This window comes from Amphiprion ocellaris, chromosome 6 (assembly GCF_022539595.1).
Source record: "Amphiprion ocellaris isolate individual 3 ecotype Okinawa chromosome 6, ASM2253959v1, whole genome shotgun sequence".
Taxonomy (NCBI): domain Eukaryota; kingdom Metazoa; phylum Chordata; class Actinopteri; family Pomacentridae; genus Amphiprion; species Amphiprion ocellaris.
Genome location: NC_072771.1, coordinates 20,277,530 through 20,302,614, shown reverse-complemented (window position 1 = coordinate 20,302,614; position 25,085 = coordinate 20,277,530). Strand labels below are relative to the sequence as shown.

General features: G+C 39.6%; 2 protein-coding genes across 2 annotated transcripts in view; both read right to left on the bottom strand.

Moving 5' to 3' along the window:
* The window catches only part of acsl2 (acyl-CoA synthetase long chain family member 2), a 30,768-nt gene extending 15,815 nt beyond the window's left edge, over positions 1–14,953 (bottom strand). The window contains exon 1 of the mRNA XM_023285554.3: positions 14,819–14,953. The gene's annotated coding sequence lies outside the window, so the exon portion shown is untranslated. The remainder of the gene's footprint in view (positions 1–14,818) is intronic.
* Positions 14,954–15,862: 909 nt separating this feature from the next.
* prkg1l (protein kinase cGMP-dependent 1, like) lies at positions 15,863–23,999 on the bottom strand. The gene is made up of 20 exons (XM_023285576.3): positions 23,676–23,999; positions 22,577–22,769; positions 22,383–22,506; positions 22,016–22,182; positions 21,319–21,432; positions 19,664–19,769; positions 19,354–19,417; positions 18,998–19,075; positions 18,715–18,809; positions 18,463–18,528; positions 18,260–18,337; positions 18,076–18,172; positions 17,832–17,971; positions 17,648–17,737; positions 17,335–17,476; positions 17,078–17,241; positions 16,875–16,997; positions 16,533–16,595; positions 16,380–16,446; positions 15,863–16,274 (listed from the first exon to the last, which is right to left on the bottom strand). The coding sequence occupies exons 2-20, from the start codon at positions 22,764–22,766 to the stop codon at positions 16,191–16,193; spliced, it is 2,052 nt and encodes a 683-aa protein (XP_023141344.2). The 5' UTR covers positions 22,767–22,769; positions 23,676–23,999; the 3' UTR covers positions 15,863–16,190.
* Between the last annotated feature and the right edge of the window lie 1,086 nt (positions 24,000–25,085).

The window sequence follows — 25,085 nt, the reverse complement described above, 5'->3', positions numbered from 1 at the left end:
AAGACCTTTCCCAACCGTCTCACAACAGTTCCATTAAAACTGGCTTTTGACTCCACTTCATAACCTCTGAAACCCTCCATTTCTTCCTTAGTGGATTTGCTAGTGGGCGTCGGATCATTGTTCTATTAAAAAGTCTGCTTTCATCACTTCTTTTTATCTTCAAGCACTCTGTGATATTATAGAGAACTCACAGTTGATGCAAAAACTGCAAACTGTTACATCCCTGAGGCAGTGAAAAAACTTAAACAATGACAGTTCCAGCACTGTACTTCACAGTTGTTGCTTTCCTGAGAAGCTATCATCGCTCTGCACTAAACATCTCTTCTGTTATTGAGGTCAAACAAGTCTATCTTTGATTTGTCAGCCCAGGGCACAATATTCCAAAAGGCCTGCTCTCCATCAGTATGTTTACTGGTAAACTGTGGTTTTGCTTTAACGTTCTTTCTGGACGCCTCCCATTCAGAGCAGATTTCTCTCTGATGGTAGTTGGAGATCCTGTGACAAAATTCAGAGAGTTCATGGAGACTTCATATTACACTGAATAGTCTGTTTGAGCTGAAAGTGCTGGAGGCCTGGACAAATTGCCAGTCATTTGAAATCGCCTCCACTTATAAATGATTTTCCTACCGTTGGAATGATTCCTTTCAAATCATTTTGAGATTGTTTTAAACCCACTGCCAGACTCATCCACAACTTTTACTTTCTGAAGGCATTAGTGAGCTCTTTAGATCTCAGCATAATGACACCACACACTTCAGTAGCAAAAAGAACACCAGAGTGGATGTTAGAGGTTTAAATAAGAGAAGTTCCACCTGTCGCTCCCTAAAGATGGTCTAACCGTTGGCACCTAATCTGGAAAAGCAGATTCTATGTTTATGAATTTGAACATGTGCAATCACTTTTTACCATGTTACTTATCCTACTTTTGTTTATTCAAAATCAGTTAATGACTTTTATATATGTAATGTGTGAATACCATCCTTTTCGTAGGCACCTTCACAAAGAGGATCAAATGTTTTTTCTCTCAATATGTTGAAAAACTCATTTGTCATCGTATTTTTGTGTTAAAATGACAATAAAACTGAGCTTAAAACATTGGTAATTAAGTAAATAAATTGCCTTATCTGGTAAATTTGGGGCATAAGTGGAGAATCTGACAGTTGATACTCTTGGGATTATTTTTTTCCAGGAAACTTTAGCTTCATCACTACCTTTTGGCACATTTCTGGTGCAGTAGGAAGTAGAATGTCAGGAATAAAGGAATGTGTTTAGTCAAATTCATCAAAACAGTCAGGTGAAGCATGCTTATAAAAACAAATAAAAAATGCACCCATGCAGGGACTTGAATTCTGCTCTTTTTAAAAATGCTGGCAGTTGTAAACTATTTTATACAGTTGGTGGTGAAACTTCAGAGCACGATGAAGCAGTCAAGGCTACTTTTAACACATATATGTGGAAAATGTCTTCTTTTAGCAGACAGAAAAAGGCTGATCATACAGATCTTCTTTAAGTGACCGAAGGTTATTGTGTCCTTTCCTTATTAATGCTGTTAAATGAAACTTAAAATATGTAATTTGTACACTGGAGGTTGAACTAAGTATTTTTCCTTATGGAAACTGTGAGAAAAAAGTAGCTACAGTAGCTTACAGGGCTTCTGTGGTGACGGGAGCAATACTGGGGAATGTTTTTCTCTGACCCAGAAAACTACAGGAGGTGACAGAAAGAGGGAGAGGGAGGTTTTTATGGGGTAGATGGAGGCCACAGCGTTTAGTACCACCACCGTCAGCAGCAGCAGAACCAGTGAACTCTGCACACACTCCATGTGCCCGGAGGAGTGAGTGGTCCGATGGAGGGGAGATGAAGAAAGAGTTGCAGGAGGGACACGTGAGGCCGGCCGGGCAGAGAGGGGAAATGACCAAAAGAGAAAGAATGAAACACACGGGTGTTTTCTGGCTGTGATTCCCAAATGAAGCGTGAAGAACACAGACACACACACTTGGTCACAATGAAGTTTTTCTTGTCGAGGGGAAGAGACGTGAAGAATAAAAGCAGAGAGACCACACATCCTGCACGTAGGGAACACCTCCACTTTCTACGAGGCGGCTGTGGGTCTCCCAGGATCTCAGATTCACTTGAAACCGATCAGGATCCTCACAAACAATGTTCCATTTGTTTTCAAGCGTTACATTTTCAGTTTCCAGTGACTAAGCAGCGCCAGGTTCAAACATCACTATGCAACGGCATTCCGCTTTTGGCTTCCCAGGCACCAGCATCACAGGTCGTTTCCGAATCAGTGTGTTTCTGTGAATTCTGCCTGCACACTGTACATACTATACTCTATAACTGTCAAACACACACAGGGGATGTCAGAGAAATGGCATCCTGCCATACGGACAGCTCCAAACATGCTGCATGCCTCAGAATATGTAGGCATTCGAGTGAAGAAGGATACGTTCTCAGGAAAAACAAAAGACGAACAAAAGCCAAAGCAGGCAGAAGATGAGGACACAGACATGAGAGTGCTCTGACTAAAGAATGTCTAAAAACCCTGCAGCTGAAACTCTCTCCAACCATAATTACCCTCAGCTTAGACCACAGTCAAAATGCCACAGCTCTATGTTTAAATTCACAGCGACATACAAGCACACCCCAGCCTTTTAAAGAAAGAATTTGGAAGCAAATTGCAAAAAACGTCTATAGAATTTCACTTCCTCCTGAGCCATAATATAATTCTACGAACACTACAGTAGGATAAACTCAGACATGGATAAGCTGAAGCTACATTTAAGCCCAGTGCACAAGAATCAGCAGATAATCAATGGTTAGGGTTCGAGTAAGGTCCAGACAGATATCATGGGAGACAGCTGGCTGGTGTAAGGAATGAAGTGGAGTTCAGGTTAAGGTAAAATCGTATTAGCTGGAAAAAATCAAGAAATAAAAATAAGTATAAATTTTCTGCAACTAATATATATTTGTATCTACAGTTTTGCCAGTATTGCAACATGATGATGGCACATTTTGGATGTAATTATGTTTTAAGTATATTTTAAGTACATATTTGATACAGCATGTATTGAGACAATAAAAATGTTATATAGTAAATGTTTGAAAAGAATGTTGAATGAAACTTAAGTTGTAATTTAGAGCACTTGCTGAAAGGTATGCTGCATTTTGAGCACACTTTTAATATTTTGTGTATGTGCTTTTTCTAAAGTTAATTGATTTTTTTAAATTATTAAAAGTATATTTGATGTGTTTTATGATGGTTTCATTACTGTCTTATGTAAACCAACACTTTTTAATGTGGATCGTGTGACTTAATTTGACATTTATTTTGTTTCACAGGTAGCATTTAGCAGCAAAACTAAACCTTTCTAAATTCAGGCAGATATTTCATGAGCAGACAAATTACATTGTTCTTCCACTCATGCTCGGTGGTCTGTTTTATGCACTAAGTGTTATGAATGAATGAATGAATGAATGAATGTAATACATCAGAAAAGGGGGTCAACGTTTTTAATAAGGTCACCTGAGTATGTTTTTATTTTTTTCCAGATAATTTCTGAATCAGAAGGAGACTCCGGTTTGACACTGAAATCCACTGGAAGTGCTTTGAATTCAATGGGAAATGCTATTATGTATGTCATGCTATGTATTGTTGAACTAACTAAGAAGGTAGTAAATTCCTGTACGAGAGTCATATGATATGTAAGCAGTGACTTTAATTGCCACGCAGATGACACTCACTTGTATGTCCTGTTAAAGTCTGGTAACACAAATGTCTCTCTTTTCATGCTCTGCTTTGCTGAAATTAAAAATTGGATGTCTAAGATATTCCTGCAGCTAAAGGACTCCACATCTGTAGAGATCACAATCATCTATCCATCTTTAGCAGTATGAACATCTCTCCTCTAGTCTGGGTCTCTTTTCAAGTAAAGTTCATAAAAAAAAGGTTTGCAATCTCTGCTTTATGTTTTCCTTTGATGCTCGGGTGACCAGAGTTGTTAAGTCTTGCTTTGCCAAACTGAGGCAGCAAACCAACGTCCACCCATCCCTCTTCACTGCAGACTTAGGAAAGGTCATCTATGCTTTCGTTGGTGCTCCTCCTGACTTGACTACTGCACTTTACTCTGGTATCAGACATCCAAAGACTCCAGTTATTTTTAAAATGCTGCTGCCAGACTTTTAACATGCACCAACAGAAGTGAACGTATCACTCCAGTCCTCGCTGCCCTTTGCAGGCTACCAATGAGTCTTAGAGCTGATTCTGTGATCTTACTGCTGAATGGTCAGGTTCCTGCCTGTGTGTGTGATTTTTTGACTCCCTCTGAGCCTTACTGCTGCCTAAGATCCTCCAGCAGGATCCTACTGACAGTTTTAAAGTCTTTACTTGTCACTTAAGGTGACCAAACCTTTGCTGTTTGAGCCCCTCAGCTGTCGAACATCTCCAGGCAGACAAACTCAGTGTCCTCTTTTAACTCTCCTCTTAAGATTCACCTTTATCGTGTGGTTTATTCTTAACTGTTCTAGCTATTTATTTCCTCTAGTAATATTTTATGTTTTAGATCTTATTTACATGATACAACAATATCATTTCGTATTGTCTAGCACACTGTAACTTTGTTTTTGAAACATACTATATAGATGAAGTTATTCTTTTCTTATTGTTACTGTTAGATATACAGGTTTTATTGTAGCTACCTGGCAACTCATTTTTAAAACGTGTTGCTTGTAATACATCAGGCAGCACACTATGGAGCTCGTTTATCAGTATTCGTCATTCGTTTGTCCTTCTGCCTGTTAGTCTGTCTGTGCGCAACATTACTCAAAAATGGACTTACAGATTTGGATAAAATTTTCAGGGAAGGTCAGAAATGACAAGGACCAAATGATAAGATTTTGGCAGTGATGCGGCTTATAATCTGGATCCTAGGGCTGGACCCAAATATCTGAATATTCGGACGTGACGGTGGTATCCAAATATTTATTTTGAGATCTGAATATTCAGATTTCCCCCCCACCCCGTCGGACGATGTCGTGCGATCGGTATTCGTCTTGTCAATTCGCCCAGTGTGTCCCCCCGTAGGACGTTACGATATGAACCGATCCTAATATTCGTCTCATGTCCCACCCCCCCCACCCCACCCCACCCCACCCCCATGCCCCGTCGGACGTTACAAACCGAGCCAAATAGTCGACTCCTTCCTCTGTTTGCCCACCGCGTCGGACGTTACGGACCGAAGTCAATATTCGGCTTGTTCCTCCGTCTGTCCGTCCGTCCATCAATAATCGGGACCGAATATCCAGAGCCCAGAAGCTGCTATTCGGGCCAGCCCTACTGGATCCATGGATTTGTTAAAGATTTCTGTATCATTGAGATAGCAGCACGGCATCACTGTAACTATGACTACAAGTGAACACTACGTCAGCTGCCTGCTGATGATCACATGATTGCGATCTTACTACAGATCCACCGCTGCGGACTTGTCGGGACTTTTCCGTTGGAAATCATACGACTGAGCAGCCTTGGCGGAGTACTGCCTTCTCTGAGTGCTTTTCTTGTTCATGAATGTGCTCACTCTTTGTAGGCACCGAAAAGTGGTGAGCAACAACACACAAAGGAGGTTATAAATTCATAGACCGCCTACATTTTTCTCTTGTCAAACATAAAAGCATAGACTGAATTATCATGTCAGCCTGCCATCTTAAGAAGTTGATGCTGTTACTATTAAAAGAGGCACCACTGAAGCATTAAATCGTGCCACCACATCCTGACTGTAGCATCTTCAGTTCAATCTTTGAACCTTCACCTCTCTACTATGTGATGCTCAAGCATGCTTCAAAGGACCATCACTCTGTGAAATTAATTTATTATTAAGTATCATAAGTGTCGCCATCCTGACTATGTTGTTGGTGCTAATCCATATTTATTCATGCCTGCACTGCAGAGGGAGCAGACATTTTATTACTACACGATGATTTGGGTATTTTTCTTAAGCGAACTGTGTTACAACTGATTAAAAATTAGCTTTAAGACATAATTAAGCTCAGGGGTGTCACTAATAACATACACTGACCCCTAAACAGTAACAATACTTGATAATAAATGTTGTTGAAGCATATCATCAAACTGAATCTCACTGGAAAGCATTTTCAGCAGGATTATAAGTATAAGCTCTGAAATGTCTGGCAAGTGGAGATTTATCATCACGGTTCCAAGGGAAATATTTGTGTTTACACATTATGTGCTCGTCTATCTTGGCAATAAAATTACTGACAAATTGCTTGTCTTACCTCTAAGATTTTGCCATGAGTCAGCATCCGGCTTAGAGGACTTTCTCGTCAAATGCGCTCATAACGCCAACACATTTCGTGGTAAATGTTCTGATATCTTTGCTTGGCATAGTTGCACAACTCACAGTGTCACTTTAGGATGAGAAGTAGTTATTTCAGTATTTCCTCAAATGGCAGAAGGGTTTACAGTAAAGGCAGAATCACATTTAATGCCCTTATATTTGACATTTTAAATGTGTTGGAGATTTTCTGTAATGTAAAAGACCCTCTTGTGGCAGTAGTCTAATATTTGGCCAATACTGTGGACAGATTTCCCTGCATTCTGCTGTACTTTTGTCTGCATTAGTGAACACAGTTAAAAAAAAGTCACGCTCCAGTAGGCAGGCATTTCAGTGCTTTCAATGATAACAATAATGAGCTTTGTTTTATGGGTGTTGAGGTTATTCAGATTCTCCATTGAAGAAGCGATCTAGAAAAAAAAAAAGATCAAGTGTACAGTATTTGCAATCATTATCTTCCGGGATGAAGATTTCTCATGAATATATTTCTGCTTTCTTTGTAAAAAAAAAAAAAAAAAAAAAAAAAAAAAAAGATACCCAAAGAGATTTGTTTAGATGTTGCAAAGTTCTTTTTCCACCGAGGAGAGTCTCAGCTGAGGTCATGTTTTCAATGTCATTCTTATTTCAGCAAGATTATACAAACTTACCAGGTGGAACTTTATGAGATTTGGTAGGGAGGCGACTTAAATCACTTTCTTTAACATTGTGAGATGGTTCTTCCAATGAGCTGCTTTGTGTCTCTTCATGTCAGACAGGTCAGCTAATCTTGATTACAGTTGCATTGAGGAGGAGCATTAAATTTATATAAATCAGCCAGCTATCTAGTGGCCACAGCAGTGCCAAATCCATCTATGTAACAGAAAAGGGTGTTGATTTGTTAATATTTTATAATTTTGTCATGACAAAATGTAAGTGATGGACTAGTTGTGTGACTCGCTCATTCATTCATGCGATGTTCACTGCATCAAGTGAGTCTGAGATTAGAGCCTCCATATGAAGAAAATGCAACAAAGAGCTGACAGAGCACTGAAAGAACTCCTTTGTTGGATTTTTTTTTTATGTATGTGAAAAAATCAAAAAGCCACAAAAATGCTCTCAGGTGAACTGTGCCGACCACCGCGTCCATCAACACCAACAATGCTGTGCAGAAAGAGTTTTTCATCAGTTTCTCTTTATATTATTCAAAAGGTTGAGAAGTTTTTATTGGTGGAAAATGGCAAATGTACCATTTTTGGGATGAATTTCAGGGAAACAATGCACAACACATTTAGAGGCATTAAAGTTTTTGGGAAAAACATAAAATGTACTGTGTGGCATTAATATAGTGTGAATTTTGTTTTCTGATAGGTAAATTAAAGTTCGATATGTTCAACTTACTATTGATGAATGTTAATTCGTGGCTTGCGATAAAACAATGACTTAAAATTATTCAAATAAATAGTTGATTTACTTTTGTGTAGGCCTTAGTTGTTTTGACAATTAATCATTTAAGAAGGTTTTAAATGTAAAGAACTATACTTTGTATGAAGGCGGGATGAGTATACACATATTTAAGCACAACTTAGGAACAATTGATGATAGGCTAACTGTGAGTTAAACTTTCGAAACAACATAAGATGATAGCAACTAACAATTATATTCATTGTCAGTTAATTTCGACCGATTATTTTCTCAATTTCTCAAATATTTGTTTGATTTCTAAAATCTCTGAAAATGGTGAAAAATGTCGATCAGTGTTTCCCAAAGCTCACAATTACATCCTCAGATGTCTTGTTTGGTCCACAACCCAAAGATATCCAGTGCGCTGTCATATAGGAGTTCAGAAACCAAACATTATTCAAATTTAAGAAGCTGGAATCTGAGTACTTCTACTTTTTTGTCTTGAAAAAGTGCCCAGACAAATTCATTGATTATCACAATAGATGACAATTAATTTAATACTTGACATAAATAGGAATGACATATTATCCTGTTTTTCTAGCAACAAAATGTCTAAGAAAAATCTAAAAAAAATCTATTGTAAAAATATAAAATATATTGAAGTATATATAAAGTACAACTCTTAATTCAGTAAGTTGAGTTTATGTAATTGCTAATTAACACAAAAGAAGCGAACATTTTCTTGTGCAGAAAAGTAAATGCATTCAGAAAGTATACCTAAATAAACTTTGTCCATTATTTCCAGCTAAATTAACTGCATTGTATTATGTTAAAATGCAGTGACGGTATATTTAGAACAAATGCATTTTATTTTTCACAATATCAGCTATTGGTAAAACTGTACACTGTAAGTTAAATATCAGTTGCCTTTAGCTACATTTTGCATGTTTTTGCTTGTTTTCTCTAAATTATCCTTGTGATCTTTCTCTCCTTGTTCTCTGTAAACTTGTGTACCTTTAAGTCGTGCAGGATCATGGAAGACTAAAAGTGCCAAAATTAAATAAATAAATAAATAAATAAATACATCATTAAATAATTAATTAAATATGTCCTTAATTAATTAAAATTGAAATCAAATATGTCATTAATTAATTAGAATTAGATTTAAATACTTAAATGTGTTATGAAATAAATACATCATTAAAAAATTAATTAAATATGTCATTAATTAATTAACATTGAAATCAAATGTCATTAATTAATTAAAATTGGAACTAAATACATAAATGTGTTATTAAATGTCATTAATTCATTAAAGTACCAATTCATTTTAAGTAAAAAACATATATTATTATTTCACTATTTAATTAATTATTTCATGGTCCTTGTGTTGCAGTGGATCAGAATTTATTTTATCTGTCAACCTCGCCCGTCAAAGTCGGTGGGCGGGACTAACGCGAATCTAGTCTAATCCACTGCTTTTGTCTGCCTTGAAACCGGAAGTAGAAGTCTTTCTAAACATGGCGGCTGTGTTGAGGGAGGATCGCTGTGAACTTTCTAGAGAGTTGGTGAGAGATATTTTACACCTTGCAGAGTATGTGGAAGCAGGACCTGCTGACCCCGAGCATGTAGCGTGTAAAGCAGAGGAATTTATTGAAGTTGTTGGAGTGATTTCCGCACTTTCCGACCAAGAGGTTGACCGTAGAGTGACTGCAAATTTAGAAGAAGTACTCCGCCGCTTTTCTGGTACCAGGGTGCAACAGGAGCACACACAGGACCAGGGCGTTTGGCATAACGAGGGAAGTTCTGGAACATCACGTTCTTTGTGGATTACCAGCCTGTCAAATTGCAGCGATGCTCGGAGTGGCGAGGGCTTTTCCTTTAGGACCTACTCAGCGCGGCACGGCTCGGCTCGTCTTTGTTTAGCCGCGATTCCACAAGCATCTACTCGGCACGGTACGGCTCGTCTCATCTTTGTTTGCGAGCGTTTCCATACGGACTAGTGCCTGGTACCAGGCACTATTTTCAGCACCTTCTCGGCTGAGGTTCCAAGCTAGATGAGATGAGCCGATAATGTGACGTTTACATAGTGCAGGCCACTGATTGGACAGGGAGTGACGACACATAGCAACTCCAGCACGAAAACAAAACCCTGCATTAAAAAACAACTGTAAACAGCGACGGTGTGCATTGCTCTTCACGGAACTCTCTGTTCTTCATAATTTTAATATGACAGCCAGACCTGTATCGTGGGTGAATGAAGAGGTCGAGACTTTTCTGTCTTTGGTAGCGGATCAAAGAATAGAGAGGGAGCTGGACGGAGAAAGTTTATCAGGAGGTCTCTGAGCGGATGGCCGCTCACATATACAGTAGACTGTATATAAAGAGGACAGAAGCAGTGTAGGGAGAAGCTGAAAAAGCTCAAAAGTGACTATCGGTCCACCGAGGACCACAACGGCCGGCGTGGGTCAACCAGGAGGTGTTGGAAGAGGTTTAATGAACGCTATTTAATGGCACCGCACCGTCAGCAACAGGAGGGAGACTCAGCTGCTGCATTGTTGGAGACGTTCGAGGACGGTGAGTGTTTTGTGACTTCAAGAAACTTATACATCATTTATCCCATTGGTGGCAAGCTTCTTTTAAGCAAACAAGTATATTTAGAAAGTAACGTCGTTGTCTCTTGTAGCAGACAATAAGCTAGCTACTTAGCCATCGGCGCTAGCTACTTAGCCATCGGCGCTAGCTAGTTAGCCATCGGCGCTAGCTAGTTAGCCATCGGCGCTAACTCCGTGCTCTGCTTGTATTTCGTGCTGCTGTTTCTAACGTTTAGCTCTCAGAAGCTAATACTTCAGTCAGCATGTCGTGTTTTTCGTGTACTTAGGGTGAGTGTTTATTTCTGTTTAAGAATCCCTTTCCACATGCGAAGCCTACTCCACCTCCGTCCTCCTCTCCAGCACCAGCTTCGACACCAGTAACAGCTCGGACACTGACCCTGTCAACATCAACTTCCAGCACGTCACAGCAACGTCTTATCACCGGTAAGACACGGTAAACAAAGAGCATGGTTGATTTTCGCATTATTATTGCTACAGGTGTAAATGCCTGCAAGCATGATCAGAACAGCGAGACCAACGACCAAGAATTGAGGCAGGTGTAAATGCAAACTGTGCAGCATGCCAGCTCAGGAACGCCTGATGAAAGCTACATGTAGCTACAGTGACACATAAACAGAACACATGCAGCAGCATTTGTTTTCCATTGACTTAACAAGTAAGTCACTCTAATTAATTTACGTTCTGGTGCAGTGTAGTATTGCAACCATTCTTCTTATAGTCACTAGGTAGCTGTGAAACTGAATGACTGGATGAAAATATACATAGAAATAAGAAAACACAGCTGTTCTTAGCAGCTCCAAAATGTGCACAGGATGAAACGAAGTTCACACCACGTTGTTTTTATTTATGGTGGAGGAGGTACTGCTTGTGCTTTGGTTAAAGCGAAGAGTGCCATAAGTTTATTAAAGTATCAAAGACATGATCATGATTGAAAATCAATGGACGGGTGGCTAAACACATCACATCATAGCTGTGGAGTCGTTCAAGCTCTTGGGGACTACAATCTCTCAGGACCTGCAGTGGGAGACGAACATCCACTCCATCCTGAAAAAGGCTCAGCAGAGGATGCATTTCCTACGACAGCTGAGGAGACATGGCCTGCCGCAGGAGCTGTTGATCCAGTTCTACACTGCAGTCATCTGATCTGTCCTGTGCACCTCTGGATCAGCCACACAGCAGGACAGAAATAGACTACAGCCTATAGTACGGACTGCAGAAAACATCATTAGAGACCCTGGACATAAACTGTTTCCCCCCTCCCTTCTGGCAGGCGCTACAGAGCTCTGTACACAAAAAACACCAGACACCAAAACAGTTTCTTCCCCACTGCCATCACTCTAATAAACAGCTGAGCCATTCCTACACATCTGTACGATAGTCACTATTCCAATGGACATGTACAGTATTTTTTTTCACCATGAAGAGCATTCTCTGCTTTTTGCACTGCTGTGTTTATAGCAATTACCATTTTGCTAATGTGTTCATATATTCCAGTCTAGCTGTACATTTCTGTTTATATTGTGTTCTATTTTACTATTATTTCTTTTTCCTCCCTGTTCCTCTTTCTATTGTTTCTTTATTTTTTATTATTCTCTTCCATATTCCTAGGATGACACCAACAGCCGAAACCAAATTCCGTGTATATTGTGTACTTACTTGGCCATTAAAGCTGACTCTGATCACTTTTCTGTCTTTGGTCTAGGCAAGAGGAAAAGGGGCCACAGAAAATTGGACCTTCCTAGTGTACTTGTGCAGATGCAGGCTGAGGAGGAGTGGAGTAATGCCCAGCATGATGAGAACATCTGGTTGCTCCTCAGCGAGGTAAGAGAGAATGAAGCAGCCTTGCAGCGGGAGGAGATGGCCCAGAATGCTGCCTTCAACCAGTCATTCCTGGGTGTGCTGGGGCAGCTGGGGCAGGCAGTGCTGGGGCAGGCAGTGCTGGGGCAGCTAGGGTAGCCGACGAGTGTGAGCGAGTCCACCTCCCATAGACTTGAGATTTACAGGTGCTGGTCATATAATTAGAATATCATGAAAAAGCTCATCTTTTGAACAACTGTCAGGTCAGTAGTCTTCCCCATGATTGTGTAGCCTACAGAACTAGACTGAGAGACCATTTAAAGGCCTTTGCAGATGTTTTGAGTTAATTAGCTGATTAGAGGTGTCTTCAATATTGAACCTTTCCACAATATTCTAATTTTCTGAGATACCAAATTTGGGATTTCTGTTAGTATTCAGGTATAATCATCAAAGTTAAGAGAAATAAACATTTGAAATATATCAGTCTCTGTGTAATGAATGAGTATAATATACAAGTTTCACTTTTTGAATGGAATTTCGTGATATTCTAATTATATGACCAGCACCTGTAGTTGTATATAGTTTTACTTTTAGCCCTCCACTGTAGGAGAGGCCCACCACAGTTTGTACTTTGCACATTGTAAATAGTTTTGATTTTGCTGCTGACTAATAAACTATTTTGTGACTTATGTGATTGCATCATAACTTTTCATTTTGTCTGTTAAGACACTGGTAGGAAAAGAGTCAACGGTCTGAACCAAACAATTCTGTATTCCCTAATAATGTATTTGTGTTTAATGGGATTTAACATGTTTTAACACAAACTCCTTTATGGTTCATAATTCCATTGACTGAATTACACCAAAGCAATACTGATTTATCAAACTGGAATTTTCTTAAAACAGCTGTTTTAATGTTTTGGTGTTTAATTTCTCATTTAATCTTGCTAACCTTCACAAACAAACAATAGCATAGACACATCTGCAAAAGGTACAAAATTTTATTGCCAGAATTGCATTCAAGAAAACAAATGCGTCCGGGGACCAAAAAACAGAAGTATAACAAGAAGAACAACTTTTAACTTTTGCATGACACGTACTGCATCAGTGCATCCTGTACATCTGTCCTCCTCCTCTACACCTTGTGCCACTGCAGGCTCATGTGCTGCTGCTTCAGGTAAATCCCATGAAGTCTCATCAGAGAGCCATCTGAAACACATACACATCATACATATTTTAATACCTAATAGCGACAAACTGCAGCCATTACAGGGTTCACAGGACTGATACACGATAGCTAGCGAACTAGCATTAGCTTACCCTCATATGTCGTCTAGTTCATATCCTCTTGTCTTCGGCTTGATACTGCTGCATCGCCTCCCAAACTCTCCTGAGTGTTTCGACTCGTCGCTCTCAGCTTTCTCCGACTCTTCTATTACTTTGAATCTGACAGAAAGCCACAGACCGAGCAGCAAGTGTACCATCGCCACCATGTACATTGTTGTGTTGCGTTTGTGTCGCACACAAATGACGGTAAGCGAGTTTCGGGCCGCCGTGTTATGACGACTCCACCCACGATGAGGTGGTACTCAATGTAATGGAAAAACAACTAAACCGAGACGAGCCGTGGCGAGCCGAGTAGGAGCTAAAGGAAATTTTGTCTAGCACACCGCGCTGTATCAACATTTGGGCAAGAGGACCGAGTCTTTAGCGGTTGCCAATAAGGTTTTGTTTTATTGAGTATCCAAACCAACGTAGAGGTCAATAGCGCCACCCAGTGTATCGGAATGTGTTCACAAGCTCTGCATCAATCCATTATCTGGAATCGATTTGCCTTGACTTGATGTGCAGGGTAACCAATCAGGTGTTAGGATCCGCCCACCGACTTTGACGGGCGAGGTTGACAGATAAAATTAATTCATGATCCACTGCAACACAAGGACCATGAAAAAATTAAATAGTGAAATAATATGTTTTTTACTTAAAATGAATTGGTATTTTAATGAATTAATGACATTTAATAACACATTTATGTATTTAATTCCAATTTTAATTAATTAATGACATTTGATTTCAATTTTAATTAATGACATATTTAATTATTTAATGATGTATTTATTTCATAACATTTAAGTATTTAATTCCAATTTTAATTAATGACATTTAATTATTTAATGATGTATTTATTTCATAACACATTTAAGTATTTAATTCCAATTTTAATTAATGACATTTGATTTTAATTAATTAATGACATTTAATTATTTAATGATGTATTTTATTAATTTTGGCACTTTTAGTCCTCCATACAGTAGTATCCCAAAATACACGTGAAATCTATGAAAGCATGCCCCTGAACGCAGCATTAAATTGGTTTCAGTGTAACATAACTTTAAGTATACTAATAAGCATATATTTTTTTCGCTTGCGAGCTTCAATCTCATCACTGCAACTTTTTAAATCCACTGAATCCATTCAAACTGAACTCAGCAGTGTTAACAGGTTGATTCATTTGCAGTCTAACTCTCAGCAGTGTGCAGTCGGCGGGCTGCAGCCAGACTTTTCTTCTGATTACCTCAGAATCAGAGCCTCATTCAGTTTAACTGTGTTTCTTAATCGAGCTGAAACCACCGAAAACAAACCAAGAAAGAAAGAGACACCAAATGAAACTTGCCTGAGTGAAACGCAGAGCTCCAAACTGTCCTTTACTGCGCTCCGACGTTACTTCTTCTGCTGCAAATCCATCGGAATCTGTCCACACGCCAAGCGAGAAGAGACACAAACAGCTTCCGTTCTGCTCTCAGCCTTCAAAATAAGACACTGCGGAAAGCAACATGCTCATTTCCGTTAAGTTTGATATATATACAGTTAACTAAAAAAATCATCCAGACAGATCATTCACAAATAAAGCATACATGGCGATTTTTATACAATTCTTCATCTATATTAATTTTTAGTAATATATTTTTAAAAAGAAAGAAGGAAATTGAATGCAAAAGAAAAGTTAACCTGGTGATTATTTCATGCCACTTGTTTAACAGATTGAACTGAAAATTAAGAGATCGGAAAATTAAAAAGAAAAAATTAAAATGCAAAGTTTCATTTACTAGATATCCTCCTGAGACCCAGCCCTTTCATTTATGTCCTCTGTACTGGACATTTGTTTTTGATCCAGATCTTTTGACTCATTTGAGCTGAGGGATGTGGGGAACTTTGTTTTCATGATGAGACAAAATGGAAACTGCAACAGAACACAGGCCCCCTGACTGTTGAGAGTTTAATTTTTGTTTATGCTCAGTTTAATTTAGATTCTTAGTTTCATTACAAAATTGATTGACATTTGATTTTAAAGTGTCACAGTTTATTTTCCTCAGTTTTGATTGGATGTTGTCCACTACAGAGGACATGCTGTAAAATCTAAAATAAAAATATTTTTATAAAATTGTAAATTGTGAGTTGTTTTAGCTCCAAAAATTCAGGAAATCACCAAATAAGTAAAACTGAAAGATACTTTTTTTTCCCTCAGTCCTCAGGAGGATATACCTTTTTTGTTTTATTTTGTAGTTAAAGTCAAATCATTTTCTTCTTTCTTGACATTTTTATGCAAGACAGACATCACTTCTCAGTCACGTTCATGTATTTCAGGGAGACGGGGGAGAGAGTCATTGCACAGCACCACAAAAGAGAGAAAGCAGATTTAAAAGGAAACTCACAGAGATGGTGTGATGCAGCCTTTATTTGTTTACTGAGTTACATTCTGCTGCAGTGATACCACACGACTCTTATCTTGTGTTCGTAAAGCTATAAAGATTACACATAAAACAAAAAACAAACAAAAAAAGTCTTAGGTTAACACAGTAGGCAGCATGGTTCATTTATCAAACAACATCTGGAGTTACTGATACAGTGGAAAATATTATTTGTCGGAGAATATAATTAATTCTCGATGGCAGTAAGACTGAGGGCAGTGAGTCATTCACGAAGAAGTCCTGAAAGCGATGAAGTGTTGTCGTTTTTTAAATTTTTTTCCAGTTCACGGAAGTTCATCAGAATTTGTCCCAGTTTGTGTACAGCTCCACTGAGTCCTCGGGGTAAAGAGCACATGTGCTGCTTTCCAGAGGATGCTTAACCTGAAACACAGGAATAAAAAGAAAAAAGTAGTCCAACATGTAAAGCAGATCTGCTCATTGCAACAGGAGTTATTAAAAACAGCAGCCAAACTGAACACGTCTTACTTTGGGGATAACTGGAGGATTTAACGTTCTTTTACAAAGTCCATCCCAGTTGAAACCTTCAAACCACCTGAAGAAAGACAATATTGTAACCTGTAAAACCTGAATATGAGGTCTGAACCTACAATATTTCTTTGGTGTGATAAATCATCTTACTTGTGCTTCTGAATGTCCTTGGCCCCATTTCTCTGGCTGCCCAGTCTCTCTGAGGGATTGCTCCTTGGTGATGGAAAGTGAAAAGGAACACACCAATAAATAAGCTATGAATTAATAATCAGATTCTCTCCTTCAAGAGGTGGCAATACAGCTCAGCTAGTGGCCAATGCACCTGTGTTGTTTCCTAATTTCATCTTATCTGCTATTTCTGGCGAGGCTGGAAGAAGGAAAAAATGAAACGATATCCACGAAAGGTAGGCGGATGTTTTTATGTGTGAAAAAGCACTAAAGAATAAAACTGTCACATTGTGTTCCAGTGTGTTAAGTGGATTATATTTGCACCTGCACAGTTTCTTTATGAGACTGGAGGCACTTTTGCTGATAGTTTTTGGGAAGTCGATCTGATCGATGCCACAGATGCTCGCAGTGAGAATCTTCATCGGATCAGAGTCGCTGAATGGGAGCCTGGAGAGGAAGATAGGAGCCCATCAAGATAAATTCTATCTACAGCAGGAGAAAGGAGCTTTAAAAGCGGCAGCACTTACCCACCACTCAGAAGTTCAAACACAAAAACACCCAGTGACCAGAAGTCTGCAGAAATACTGTGGCCTTTGTTCAAGATGATCTCAGGGGGCATGTAGCCTAGCGTACCGCAGAACGTCCAGGCTTTCTTCCCCACCTCGACCCTCTTCAGACACCTGGAGCCGATCTAACAACAGGCAGACATCAGCTCATTTACAGTCACCTCTTGCAAAATTTACTGGATAAAATGTAGACTTGAGCTTGTAAGCAGTTATGCTACCAGTTTGGCGTAACCATGCTCATCTAGAATGACATTTTCAGGCTTGACGTCTCTGTAGACGACACCTTGATGGTGAAGAAAGGTCAAGGCCTCAACAACACAAGCTGTGTAAAACCTCGTGCTGCATTCGTTCAGAAACCCTCTGCAACATAATGGAGAAGCGCTGATTGAAGCCTAACAGCACAGAAAACGTTGTAGACACATCAGACCCTGTTCTTTGAATGTCACTGTGTTTAAAGCATGGCTAGAAACAGCGACATTTTCTCAGTATGATGAAAAAAAATATGCCTTCGACATCAATTTGCACACTTACTTTTCTTTGAGTAGACTAGATAAATCCCCACCAAGACAAGCTTCTGTCAAAACATATACATTCTCAGCATCTCTAAAGGTTTTATGTAGCCTGCGATCGATAAAAATAAAAGTGTTAGATTTTTCCATCATTGACATACATCACCAAGACAATCCTAAGTAGAAGACTGCTGAAGGACAAACACCTGACTATGAAGGGACAATTGACCTCCATTAGGATGCGACCTTCTCTCAGGATGTGCTCTTGCTGACCATTGTTGAGGATCAGCTTCTTCCGAAGGACCTTCATGGCAAAAAGACACTTGGTGTTGCTCCTTAGTTGCACCTGACAAGGCAACAAATCAATATGTTACATTACAGAAACATGGAATCTAAATGAAGCAGCAGCTTGTGTCATTGTTTGTGAGCTTCCTTACAATCAACTCTTACCAGGTCTACGTGACCAAACTCCCCAACTCCCAAAGTGCAAATAATCTGAAAATCTCTTAAGGTGGAAGATGGCAGGAGGACAGGATCCAAATCTGATCTGCACTCAAGAAAAATACACGGATGAGCTGGTATTTGGTTGTTTTTCTATAGCTGCAAACAGAAACTTTGTTTTGATGCTCCTCACTCGACTTTGGATTCAGTGTCTTGCTGAACCTCTTGGCGGCAGTCAAACACCAACCCGTCGATTATGTCTTTGAAGCTCCTGAAGCACAGAATAAAGTGAAAAGTCACCAGATTTCTGGAGAAGCATGTCAATTTATGACCACATTGGAGGAAAGTATTGCGACAGAATCAGTCACATTTTCAATTCGCAAAACCTTCACTTACTCTCTGTCTATTACCAGACATGTAACATCCCCAGTGGCTATCACGTTCACAGTCCGAATGTCCTCTCTGCACACAGTCAGGAGAGCTTCATGTAAAAATTATGATTGTCAACGCATACAATATTGACAATCATCCTGAGGCATATTACAACTTTTAATGGCATTTGTCAAGTGCTGTTTTCATAAAAGCTGCTCAACAATGTGCATAATTTCCTCTACAGCATCCTCTAAAGGTGTATTATTTCCTTTGTACCCCCAAAGAGCTTTTTCTCCAAACCACTGCCTCTCAGAGAGCTTAGACAGGATGATCTGCTCCTCCTGACCACACCTCTTTTCTGTCACTTTCACCTGGAAAAATCCAAAAGACAGAGGAAATGAAAAGGAGGTAATGATGACGAGCAATGCAAGAAAGTTAATTATCATCATCATAAAGTCATTTCTAAAGCCGCTGTGACATTTTGTCCTCCACAGTCTAAACCTTTTTCACTGAAAGCCTCATTTCATCCGTGCAGCAGGCAGAGAGCATAAAACTTTACCTGGCCTTTGTTAATGACATAAAACGTGTCTCCTGTGGCCCCCTGTCGAATGATGTAGTCACCGTTAGAGTAATGCATCTGTGGAAGACAGATGACAGATGGTGAAGCAAACGTTGGAAAATAATTTAAGAAGAGAATGTAAAGATTGAATGACAATAATCAGCTTTGGAAACAAAGAAAAAGTCATTATAAATCTTTTGTTGCACCTGTTTTTGGTGCACAGATGCCACATGAAGAAGCGTGAAAATAGAAAATGTAGAAAATATCGCTCCGTCTGCATATATAATCCACTGGCTGGATTCTGTTTGAAGGCTGAGAGATGGTTATACAATATTGTGCTTCGTGTTAATCTGTACCTCCTCCATGAGATCAGACATTCTCATGATGACATCCTCTGGCAACGACTGCAGGAAGGGAAGGCTGCACACAGGTACAAAGAAGACAGACTCAGATATCCACAACTGCCGGTTTGAAAAGAAATTTTCCACAGTTTGTGGGTGCGTGAGCATATTCAAAACATCATGTTGATATTGTGCTCAGAGCTAGAGGCCTAAACGCAGCATTATGGTGACTGACAAACAAATGACCCATGTGATATTCCTAGAATACAAAGCAGCTTTCACTGCCCGCTCTGTGGCAAATCAAGTGTATCAGTGTGCTGTTCACCTGCTAAGCAACTCCACTGAATGAGAAAGACGGTTGAGGCCACATTGCATAAGTACGGTCTGGTAGCTCTTGCGGTCAATAACCCACAGCTTGCTGTCCGTTTGTGCTGCGGATCAAAAGACAGAGGCGGAGGAAACGATAAAGGTTATGTCAGTGACACTGGAGCTCAAGTGGAAACGCTTTCAAGAATTTCAAAAATACTCTCTCAGACATGTTTTCTGGGATAGATGTGGACCTGCAACTCAAAATCGGCTACAGCTCAAAGGGTAAGTAGGCGAAATTGAATTGGAAATGTTTACCTTGTAGGATAAATAGAAATGTGGGGGCTTGTTTTTTTTAGCGAGGACATTTAATAGAAATCTAATCTAATTTCCTTGGCCACATTACCCTTTTTCTTTATAATAGAGCTTGAAAGAGTTTGTTGTAAATTAATAATGACCCATATTGATTGATTCACAGAAGCTTCCTGCAAATGCAAGTAAATGTCCGTCTAGACAGTCTAATTAGACCCAACATCTGATAATATGGTGCAGCCCTGATATCTCACTTCCACTATTTGGATAAACTCCACAGGTTTCCACTGCAACGCCATATGATATGCAGTCTGGCTTTTATTTCTGTCTGCTGCACTAGATACTTCTGAAAAGTAAAACACTGGTCTCAAAGGAAGACATTTTCTGACATTTTCTCTATATCCTTTTTCACGCTGAACTTCAGCACCTGGTGATGACGCCCCTTTTTCAACTGCTCCTTTGTAACTGTCACATTGAAAGAGACCATACAAGCAAAGGCCTTATTGATGGTCTCAGATGGCCACACGGGGGGGAAAAAAAAAAGTAATTTCAGGTCAGGAAAGAGATAAACGCAGTGGGCCCTAGCAGATCCAAAGGAAGGGCTGACAGAAATGGACATGGAACAAAGGACAGCAGTCTGCCAGCAAGAGCTGAGCATTGTTACTGGAGAGCACACAAATAGTATAGAACAGTAAATTGGAAAGGCTGACTGGTGGGAAGATAAAGATAGCAGGATAAAAAGGGAATGGGATGCTTACTGACCAAACATGGCAAATAGCCTGCTTTTTCAATTTAAACTAATCCTAGCTATTTCCACATCCTATTTATTTGTGAAGCCAGGTCAGATGCACGTGGCGATGGCTGAGGATGTTTCCCCACGGGACTCTGGGATCAGATGCTAGACTGACATTATAGCACATTTTCTGTCATCTAAGGTAAATGTTTATGCTACAAATGTGTATGTGACAGGTCGGTCGCTGAATTCAGATGCTTTCACAAAATGTTATTCGTAAATGTTTGCGAAATTTCAGATAATATTTCTTGGATCGCAGGGAGGAGACATGCCACTCAGGCACCTGGGTTACGCAGTAATAGTGGAAAAATGTTTTAAATTCCCCACATCTCTGAGAAAAACCATTTGAAGCTGCAGTGTTTTCTAAGATCTCAAAATGTCTCTGATTTTGAATTCAACAGCCGTGTTCTGTCTAAGACCACTGCCAGGAATCCGCCTGCTTGTGATATTCTCCTAAACAAGAATTATTTATATCCCCACCAAATCAATCACACAAGAAACTCCACAAGTGCTCCAGTGATATCTGCATGCAATTATGAAACCAAGAGGCCAACACAATGCAATGATACCTGAGACAGAGTAGGTGTGGGTGCAACTGTAGAGGAGTGCCAGCTCTCCGAACATGTCTTCTGGCTCAACTGTGAGCAGCTTCAGTCCGTCTTTTGTCATATCCAGCCTCCCTTCTGTTAATAAACATACTTTCAGTGAAGAAATACGGCATGGACATAATACATAGAGGAGTGATATGCATTTGTTTTTGTGTCAGATAATGTAAAGAGGCTGTCAAGAACCTCAGACTGTCTGAGGTGTACTGCACAAACAACGGATTTGCAATCATCTCGTCGCTCACAAAGAGAACAGAGAGCAGCCACTCTCCATTAGCTGCCACATTACAAATGCAGCCAAGATTCTTCAGGACAATTGAGCACTGATGAACTCTGCAACCAGGGCAACGAGGAACCTCTTTTCTCCCATTTCTACAGGTTCGAGTTGACATTTCAACACAAAACATCAATCTAGGTCACTTGTCATTCCCCCAAGTGGCTCCTCTTTTCTTGCTCAACCTTGCAATTATCACATTATGGTGCTCAAGAGCAGATTATCGCATCAAATTGGAAGGCAGCAGCAGAGAAATTGAAAAATAAAGATATGATAAAACAAGTCATTTCACCAGGCTGCTCTTAAGCACCTGTCATCGTGCGGAAATATGAATAAATTCTCTCAAGGATGATTAATGTCAGCAGTTGTTACAAGAAAATGATTTACCTTCTAAAACATAAGCCTGAGCCCCGACGGTCCCCTCCTGAACGACGTAGCAGCCTTGATTGATGGTGCTGCGGTACATACAGGCTATGATCGCTCTGATTTCTCCTTCATCAAGGTTCTTCAACAAGTCACTTTTCAGAAATGCTGCCTGAATCAGCCTCTGAGACCTGTGAAGGTAGGACACTGATGTAACATTAAAGGACAACTTATTAAACACCTTGAAAGCAGTGTCACAGGCTATAGTGTTATAAATATGTGTTGATTATGAATCATGTGGAAAGCAGACGGGCAATCTGAAACATTCGAGGGTCAGTTAGTTTTTTCAGTTAAAGCAGGTGGAAACCAAGGGAACACTGTGTGCTCTTACTCCTGGCTTTTGTCACAGCTTCTTTGTGAAACCATGGCGAGAGTCACGGGGTCCAGACTGAAGGGTTCAGAGATGACCGTCGTCCTTTTCACTGTCTGGTCATCCTCAGTCACAGCTGAGCAAGCTGCAGGGAAAAAAGGTCACAAGTTTAAGTCAGGGTGCTTTAAAATACGACAAATGTGTCTGCCGCCCACCTGCACCAGCTGCAGATGGTCCTGGGAGGGAGACGGTGGTTCGGTAGCGATCCAGTTCCTCCTGCAGTCTCCGAATCAGTTCATCCTTTGTGTCCAACTCCAACTCTAACTCATCTATCAGTGTGTCCCGCTGGCGAAGCTCTTCAATCTTCAATTGCAGGGCAAATTGGAGGTCCCTAAGTGTACCCATTACCTGCAGGTGACAGAACAGTCAGATGTATCTCCTTCTACGCGCACACAAACATACAGAATGAGTGCAACTACACTGAATGGACGATTTCTATCTGAATTTGAATTGCATTAAGGCTCATTTCCCAGCTTGGCATCTCTGCATGTCTTCCTATGATTACTTATATCAGTATTAATTATATTAACAACACAAACAGGCAAACAACATCATCATCCTCAATATATATTGCATAATTGCTTGATATGCAGCGATAGATAGATAGATAGATAGATAGATAGATAGATAGATAGATAGATAGATAGATAGATAGATAGATAGATAGATAGATAGATAGATAGATAGATAGATAGATAGATAGATAGATAGATAGATAGATAGATAGATCATCATTGTCAACAGGCTGAATTAAAGCATATTAACTCTAGTTCAATGACAGTTTTTCATGTAATAAAAAAATAAGACTATAAATCTATCTATGAGCTTGAAGTGGCTCCTATTATTTGCTTTCCATGGGCTAACATTCAGTAGATGTGCATTAGTCTGTTTATTTCTCTATTTGTCTTTTTTTCTTAAACATCTTAATTAAAAAAATAAACCAAGGACACCTAACAAAGCTGCGAGAAAATACAGGAGCAGAAAGCAGAAGTGCTGTGATTATACAAACAATTTTCTAAACTCAGTCCCACACAAAAGTCCCAACAGAAACAAAATTTGAAATAAAATAGATATTTCCTCAGGCGTGTCTCATGTCCTACGCAGTGATAAAAGCCTTTGCAGCTGAAGGATGCTGTGTCTCTATTAGACTGCTTGTCACCATAGATGATGCTGTGTACTGAAGACAAAAAAGCAAATGATGGTAATAATTATAACGCCGGGCGGGATTTCACACCACGCACAAAGATCACTTACCACACGCAGGCGTGGTGGGAGTCTGTCTCACTTACTCGTCCTGGATAAGTGTGTCCTGGTTTGGCAACAGTCGCTCCATCCGACAGGTGCAGCTCTTCTCTGTGGCTGCCCAACTGGAGGACGCTCCTCTGTCGCTCGGGGCTGGACAGGGCTGGGCACCGGCAGCAGGCAATCACATGACCGACACAGAGGAGACCAAACCGGGAGAGCGTAATGAGAAATGCATGGACTGGATCCCAACTGGGTCACAGGGTCCTTGGGGTATTTTCTGAGTTCCTCCGGGGGATAAGTGGGCATCCGGCATACTGAGCACTGAACATTAATCATTTTACTCCCGAATGAACATGTGAACGAGATTAAAGGCTGGCTGTGCGCATCGATCACAGGTGGATTCATCCTCTCTGTTACTGCACACAGGAGACTGGCTCTCCTGGTGGTAATAGTTTGTAGCCTAAATTGGAGATTTTTGTAGAGACGGTTAATTTTCAGTGACCTTAGCACTCACTGTTACTGCTGTGAGATGTATTTAATGTAATTCAAGTCATGTCAGCTTTATTTATATTGCACATTTAAAGTGCTTTCTAGTAGGTTAGAAAAGTAAGACTGGGGTTATGAATTGATATAACACGTTTTAATATTGAGGTTAAGACCCTCCAGTGTTATTTATGGTGTGAAATCGCCTGAGTAATTTAAACATTTAGGGTTAAGCCCCTACAAAAATGAAATAAGATAGAATACAACTTTACCTGATTATATTATAATTATATAATACTTGATTATAATTATATTAAGGCTAAGACCCTACAGTGTTTTCAATCATGGAGAGTAACCTAAATAATTGGAATATTCTGTCTAAATCTTACAGTGTTAATAATTATAGAGGTTAACCTGCCTCATTTAGAACTCAAGTTACAACCCTATACAAAGATACATAACAAATTCAAGGATTCCCGGAATTCTCAATGAGGATAATTTACGATTTCTTTATTTTCTATCAATATATTTTCTTTAATATTTTTTTAGATTTCTTAAGTCCATTAACAGCTACATTGTCCGTGCAAATATATGAGGACATCAGTTATAATGGCTATAAAATTTAAATGTTTTAAAGGCAGTTGTGGTGAAAGTCACACTGACTGAACTTAATGATGATAGTAAATAATGAATGGAAAATGAAGACACAAGGCCCACATATTTGCTCAACATCACACAAGCAAAGCCAATCTTAGTAATTTATTTTTAAATCGGTAGCCTGTGTAATCCCAGAGAAAATCAAAATTCAACCTAGAATTTGTAATAATAATACTACTATTGCCTCTCTCTTTTTGCCTTTTAATATTTAATTACGCTGGGGCCATTCCAAGTAGGACAGACAAAATAATTTGCCTTTCTGCTTTGTGCTGCCCTTAG